We start from the raw sequence: 7,500 nt of genomic DNA on the forward strand, positions 1-7,500 counted from the left end.
CAAAACAAAACCCTGTTCTTTTCACTGTAATAAACAAAACAGGAAAAGGAAAGACAGTACAGCATTAAAGAGGAAGGCAGTACATGAGCACCGGCTAATGATTAACACCGGCTAAAAGACGCTGGTAAAGCGAGCGTAGGAGAGCTTAAAATTCAAATTGGCTAGGTGGAAGGAAACTGAGTCAGAATATATAAATAATCACATCACTTGGATGGAACTTCTCGAGCAATAATAAATGCTAAAGATCATTTAGAATTCATAGAGCCCAATTTAGGGGGGGGAAAAATCTTTGGCCCATTTTCACAGGATGCCCAAGCTACCTATAAATTATGCATGTCCACAGCTAATCAATGGCCTCCCCTCCCCCCTCCCCTCCTCACACACACTTTCTAAGCAGTAACTCTTCATTTGTTCAACTTCAAAGGGGGCAGAGCAAGAAGGAAAGGGACTAGTCTAAGCATTTAATTTAAAGTAGATGCACAGGACTCTATCTGAAAATAGATTGGGGAGAAAAGGCCAAGAGATGGGAAGGAATACAGGAATTTGGAGGCAGCCTGAAGTGTGAAGCAGCGTCTTCGGTTTATAGAAGAGAAAGAACTGTTGGGGAGGGGAGAGAAAGCACAACAATTGGAAATAAAGTGTTATTGTTTCAGTTTGGAGGTGTTTTTCTCTGGCATGGCACGTCAGACACCAGTGTTACCATAGAACAAGAAACTGTTGGACGACTGCTACCAATGGCATACCATCATAGTGGAAGTTCTTGCCTAGGAGACTTCACCAAAAAGAGGAGAAATATGTTTTTTTGTTTGGAGAGGCCTGTGTGTGTGTGTCTGTGTGTGTGTGTGATTTGGGTGTTGCTTCTACTGTTTCGGGATTTGAGCTTTGGCTCTATGGTTTCGTTACAGTTCTTCATATGGATTTTAGTGTTTTGAATTACTTAGGGTTGTTTTAAATGGTTGCAATGATCTGGAATGGTGGCATGGGGCATCTTCAGATCTTTTAAAAAGATCATCGTTAGTTTTTCGTTATTAAAAATCGATCGCACAGCACTTTAAGCTAAATGCCACTTTTGTGTCCATTTCCTTATTTTGTAACATGCAGGTTCATCAGATGCTGGCTGGTGCTATAGGTAAGCACCAATAACTGGAACATTTTGCTTCCTAAGGCAAAGGACAATATGGCACCCACAACCACAGTCCCATGTAAAGAACTGGATATTATTTCCATACTGCTAACAGGATAGTGTCTTCTACCATACCTGAAGGCAACAGACTGGCTTGAAGGACACAGGACAAACCATGTGACAGACACGCATTCCTGTACAGAGGGGCCTGCCACCACTGCCCCCTTGCATCTGCCACCTGAGGCATTCAGCAAATGCTTGGGCTGGACCTGCAGTTGGGACCTCCCACGTGAGAGGGAATCAAGGACTAATTGGATATGATAGAAGTTTCCTTGTAGCAATTACAAAGAAGAAGCAGTGTAAGACCTATCATCCTATCAAACAACCCTACCTCAGCAGGCTTTTAATAGCTAGATTTCTATCTTTATTGGTTGGGTTTTTAATTTATATTTCATCCATGTGGCCATGGGAGAGGAAACCACAACAACATATTCTTTATCATCATCATCATCATCATCATCATTCTGTATCTCATTAACAGTTCCACCTTTGGCCAGGATCTTTACCAGAAGTTTAAAAAGATGGCTAGATAATGAGCCATAAGAAAATCCCATTAAACACAATAGGGCTTACTTTCAAGTGAGCATGCACAGGGTTGGGCTATTAATGGGCTTGTTTTCCTCACGCAAACCATAATGTAAATCTGTGTAATGGTGATTCTTAAGTGCCCTCCAATCCATTATTGCAGAAGAGCCATCCAGATGTAATAGGATCTGTGCAAACTGGTTTCCAGGTGCCCTGCATTTTTAAGTGTGTTCCATACTTTAGGAAACCACATCTGCATGGAGGTTTGCAGAAACATAGTTTCAGTAATTGATCTTGAAACCCTGGAGCTTTTGGCACATCTCAACAAGGCATTAAATTTTTTTATAAGGCATGTGTACAGAAAGCATGTAAAAATGTGAGGCTGTTCAGGTTTCCCAAGCAATATAAAGCTTTGGATAGTGTTTGTATAATCTTAGCACATTATAAAGAATAACTACTTAATCACCATAGATCTATCACCTTTCCCTATGCAAATATATATTTGCATTTACACACACACACACACACACACACACTGCTTTCAAGAAATTACTCATAGGTGCTAGAACTAAGGAAGTCAGAGCCATGGCTTTTCGAAAGGTGGAAAGAACATTTAAACAGTTGCATATATTTTAAGCATGCCCAGATTGAGCAAGATTGGCCAAACCTCAATTTCTGAACTTCTTTTGAAATATCTGAAAATAGTAATAAGAAAGAGGGTTCCACGAACATGCACAGAGTGGAAGGGGCTATTTTTCAGGGGGTGGGGAGAAAGTTTGCATATAATTGGGGGGACTTGTTTTGAGTAGTGTCAGTGCATTTCCTCAAGTGTCATTCCAAGGTGCATTGTGGGTGGAGGAGGATACCAGTCACCCATGGTGGTGATGGTAAAATAAAGTTTAAAGGGAGGGGGGATGGTTTAGAAAGCATAGCTGCCAAATAACTCTCTCCTAAAACATTGCAAATTTCTCTCCTGAAATTCTCCTTCCCTTTGTGAACCTGCTTTCCCCTTACACTGCTGAAATTTTCAACCAAGTTTATCAAGTAGAATTTCAGGTTTAGTGCTAGTTATGACAATATTATTTGAGTTTAGGGAGAGAACCACAAGTTTCTCTTCTGGAGAACCATAAGTTTCAAAAACAAGAAATGAAAGAATCAAGTAAACCACCCAAAAGAAAGAAAGAACGAACAGTTCCCTTTGGTATTCCGGTAAATTTGGGTAGACTTGTAAACTACGCACAAGTTGAAGCAATTGCATGACTTCTTCAGCATGTGCTGAACCTGGCACAGTCTCACTAAACCTGCTATATGCACATGCCAGTTTGGTTGTGTGAATTGGCTCCGAAAGTGTGAATTTCCTTTCGCGTACCGCTACTGTGACATTTTAGCAAGGATGGATTTCCATGGACATCTGCCATATATGAAATGATCATGGTGCAGCAGTGTAGTTATATGCCATCGTTTTATTGCAGCTAGGAGGGAGAGTGGTTACTAAGCCACAGTGCAATAATTCCAACCTTCTTTTGCAAGACATGTTCAAGGGGAAAATAATTTCCATATGTTGGCACTGCATCTTGACTTTTATATGGGTCAAAGGGACATTTATTCCCCAAGGTCATGTTTGGTTTCCTTTTTTTTTAAAAAAGCTACATTCCCTTAAAATCCTGGCGTCATCACTTTAAACAGCTCTAAGCAAAACTATTAATGCTCTAAACCTTTATTTTTATTTAAAAGAGTAAACCCTTCAGCCTTGAATATTTAGTAGGGTTCTGTCAAAGAGGAGATTTCTTTCCCAATATGACCTATCACAATATTAACTCATCAATAAATAATAAGAGGAAGAGCACGTGATTTAAAAGATGCTGAAGCTTCTGATAGCTGCCATTACAAGTGGGTCTACCTTATGACTGTCTGGAGTGCTTGTAGAAATGGCCAGCTGCCTTGTTAGATAGAAGAAATAAGAAAAGCAGAAACTGAATCGGTCATTACTAATATTCTTCACATCATGCATTTTGTTGTGCTGATCTATTAACCAATATACTGAACAGAGTGTAGGGGTAGGGCTTATCATGCGTCCTAGGACCCTCATACCTATGGGACTGCCTCTCCTGGTATGCCCTGTGAAGGACGTTAAAGTCCACAAATAACACCACTTTGGAGGTCCCAAGCCGCAAGGTAACCACCTTGGTCTCAACTGGGGCCAGGGTCTTTTCAGTACTTGCCCCGACTTGGTGGAACGCTCTGTCATAAGGGACTAGGGCCCTGTGGGACTTGACATCTTTCCGCAGGGCCTGCAAGACAGAGCTGTTCTGCCTGGCCTTTGGTTTGGAACCCTTATGTTTCCCTCCCCTTGTGGTTTTGATTTATGGGCTACTATTAAAATGAGGCTGCATTCTAAATTGTATTTTAATCCGTATTTTAATAAACTGGTTTTTTTGTGTCCCCCCATTATGTTTTATTGTAATTTTATTGGTGTTAGCCACCCTATTATTATTATTATTATTATTATTATTATTATTCTCTTCATTATTATCTTCCTCCTAATGAAAGATCTGCTCCCATCAAGGAGGACAGGCTGCAACAGCCACTGTCTTCTGCTCACTGTCCATTGACTCAGCATCAAATGGCACTCTGTGGATAATAATCCACATACTAATATGGGTGTTCCCAAAATGATGAGCGTTAGGAGGCACTATAACACCCTTTGAAAATACAAAAAAAAAGTACCTTGTGCTGTGAAGGAGGCTGAGGAGCACTAGACAAAGTGGGTAGGCTACATTTGGTGACATGGGAGAAGTGAGTGGGAGGTGCTTTGTCTGACTACTATTGCATCTAATGAAGTACTGACTAATCTTATTGTTGCAGTTCTGTTTTTAAAGAGGAAGTCACTATCCATTGACTCAGCGATGGAGCATCCAAAGGATACAAGATTCAATCCTTAACATCTCCAAGTAGGGCTGAGACCTTGGAGAGTGCTGCCTGTGGACAATTGTAGATAATACTGAGTTAGAAGGACCAGTAGTCTCCTCTGACATAATGCAGCTATTTGGGCTCTCTAAACTCTCTGTTGGCTTTCACCACCATCACCACTGGTCTTGCCAGCTAGAAAGGACAGGAGTCATCTGCCAACAAGCTACTATATCCTCCAAAAATGTGTACTGTGCAAAAAATGATGTTTAGTGCTATAGGTGATTGAGCATAGATTGAGTTCCCAAAAAGTGGAACTGGTATTTTAAACCAACCATGTACTAAACTCATTATATTAACTTAACACGTTCACTGCCTTCCTTTATTGTGTTTTCTTTTATTTATGGAACTATTGTCTAATATTTTGAAGTAATTTGATATAAAGACCTTTCTCTCAAGAAACGACAAATAACTAGGCTGAGCCTGCCCCACTGTGTACTGAACAATGTAGTTCTACTGCAGAATCTCTGCAGATTTCATCTATGACATCAGTTGTGGGGCAGGTGGTTGTGGCCTGACTGAAATGTCCTCATGGGCCTTAGTCTCACAGGATGGCGGTTCCCAATCCCTGAATTATAGTGAACTAAATTCCCAGAAACACATCAAAATGTCAGCAACAATTTAGCCTTAATTTCTTTTATCATTATTATTTACAACCTTTAGAAGACATCTGAAGGCAGCCCTGTATAGGGAAGTTTTTGAATGTTTAATTATGTTTTCATATATGTTGGAAGCCACTCAGAGTGGCTGGGGCAACCCAGTCAGATGGGTGGGATACAAATATTATTATTATCATCCTCATCCTCACAAAAGTCTCAAGCCTAATTCAAATCTACCCAGAAGCACATCACCCAGGAAAAAACCCCAGTACTTTTGCTTACACATTCATATTCATAGATGTATTATCCTAGATATACATACACAGGTGGTAATGGATAATCACTTAATAAAGACTCATAGCTGTTGAACTTGAAAATTATTTTATCTTTATCTTGACTCTCCTAAAGAGGTAATTATTTTATTCCCACATTGCTTTTTTAAAAAATGGCAGCACTCTTTTAGAATTCTATGAGTCACTTGCATGGAAACTGCAGAGCTGTTGCATTTGATTGGCTTTCTTGGCCCTTACAAACAATTTACATCTGTAGAGACAGGAATTTCAACCATTTCAGAAAGCCTGCAGCATTTACAATCCCCGCAGCTCTAATTGAAAGCTGAGCTGTAGCCATTTTCACTTTCCAAAGTTCAAAGAGAAATCCACTATTTAGAAACCAGTGGTCAAGAACTGTTGCCCAGAGAACAATGAAACTCTGGGACCTAATGCATTGTTAAAAGACATGGGAATTAATAAAGGTCTGCCCTCTCAGAAGAGAGGGAAAAAGTTGGGCCTTCACTCTACTCAAAAAAGGAAAGTTTTATCAACCCCCAGAGGTTTCACATCTCTATTATAGAAGGACTAGATTGTAAAATTTCGCCTGAGCTCATTAGTTATGGGAACTCCCAAGCTCTGCAGAGAAAAACATGGAATGTAGTAGCTCTTTATGAGTTAACTGCTTGCTTCCTTGCCACTGCTACTAGTTCAGGCTGTTTCATTTGAAAAACAACACCGTATACCTTCCTTTAAGATTACGGATATGCTATAGTGGAACCATTTCAGGTTCCATTCAAGCCTACGTCACATGTCACAAAATAATAATGATACACTGTGGTCTCATTCAGACATAACACTAAGCCACAGTTCATCGCCACAGAAGTGAGCCTGAGAAAGCCTCATGATCATGTGCTCTCATCTCCCCCGCTGGTATAGCCCCAAGGAAGAGATCAGAAGGATTTTATTTCATTTTTAACCAAGCACAGGTGCAGTCTTTCCTCCTGCAGCTCCCAGCAACTTGAATTCAGGAGCATTTAGCCTCTGGCCATGAAGACAGAGCATTGCCATCATGGCTAGTAGTACTTTGTCTAACCCTCTTTTAAGCCCATCCAAGTTGGTAGCCATCACTACCATTTAACCAAGTAGTACCTTCTTTTCTCCATCCTGAATCCTACAACATTCAATTCCATTGGATGTCCATGAGTTCTAGGGTTGAGAGATCGGAGAAAAACTGTTCCTTATCCACTTTGTCAAATAATATGTGGTGTTAACAAGAAAATAATCTTTGTGACATATTTCCCCATTACTTTCAAGAGTTGAAGGCGGGGTTGCAAGTCATAAGTTGAAACTTGCATGCCGTTTACTTTGCAATGCCTTCTGGAATGTGTTGTTTTTGTATTGCAGATGTTTTGGGTTGGGGAGTATGTGAAAAGTTGGACCACTGGCAAAACCAATAAAATATATATACATTCCTGCCAAATCTGAACAAAGGAGAAAGCCAGCATTTTTGTCCCAATTTTCTAGCAGCAAAAATAATTTATTTTCTTTCCAAGCTTTTATTTCTATTGTTTGCCTGATATTAAACTTTTGCCTAATATTAAACTAGGGATGACTAGCCCTTTTCAGCTAGAGGGGCACATTCTGTGCCAGAAGGAGAACTCACACTTTACAAAGCAAAAAGAGGGTGGCAGGTCTTCCAAAATGGCTGTGTATGTTAGGTCTGGTTGACACTTCCAGGTTCTCTACCCCTGATTTAACCCCATACAGAACCAATGTTAACTATCTTATGGCTTCTGGGGAGGGGACAGAAAAGAACTAATATAGCAATACAAAGGTAAGATTGTGGGCAGCTTACAGTATGAAACAGATTTGTAGTTTGTGTATGGACTGCTTGCTTTGCACACAAAGTGCTAAAAGAAAAGGAAAAGGATGCTATTTAATTCAGGGAGTAGAA

The 7,500-nt window shown here is 40.2% G+C and overlaps 1 protein-coding gene across 5 annotated transcripts in view; it reads right to left on the reverse strand.

Annotated features, from left to right (window-relative positions):
* The window catches only part of LOC310677204 (uncharacterized protein), a 99,352-nt gene extending 92,514 nt beyond the window's left edge, over positions 1–6,838 (reverse strand). For 3 of the 5 annotated variants that reach the window (XR_014510979.1, XR_014510980.1, XM_083439777.1), the window contains exon 1: positions 6,696–6,835. Coding sequence is in view for 3 of the 5 variants with exons in the window: in XM_083439777.1 (XP_083295903.1) it covers positions 6,696–6,736 (41 nt within the window). In the remaining 2 variants the exon portion in view is untranslated. Of the gene's footprint in view, positions 1–6,695 lie in introns of all 5 variants that reach the window. The other 2 variants (XM_083439779.1, XM_083439780.1) reach the window with 2 other exon arrangements.
* Positions 6,839–7,500: the final 662 nt, after the last annotated feature.

The sequence above is a fragment of the Podarcis tiliguerta genome (assembly GCF_965153285.1).
Source record: "Podarcis tiliguerta genome assembly, chromosome: 5".
Classification (NCBI taxonomy): domain Eukaryota; kingdom Metazoa; phylum Chordata; class Lepidosauria; order Squamata; family Lacertidae; genus Podarcis; species Podarcis tiliguerta.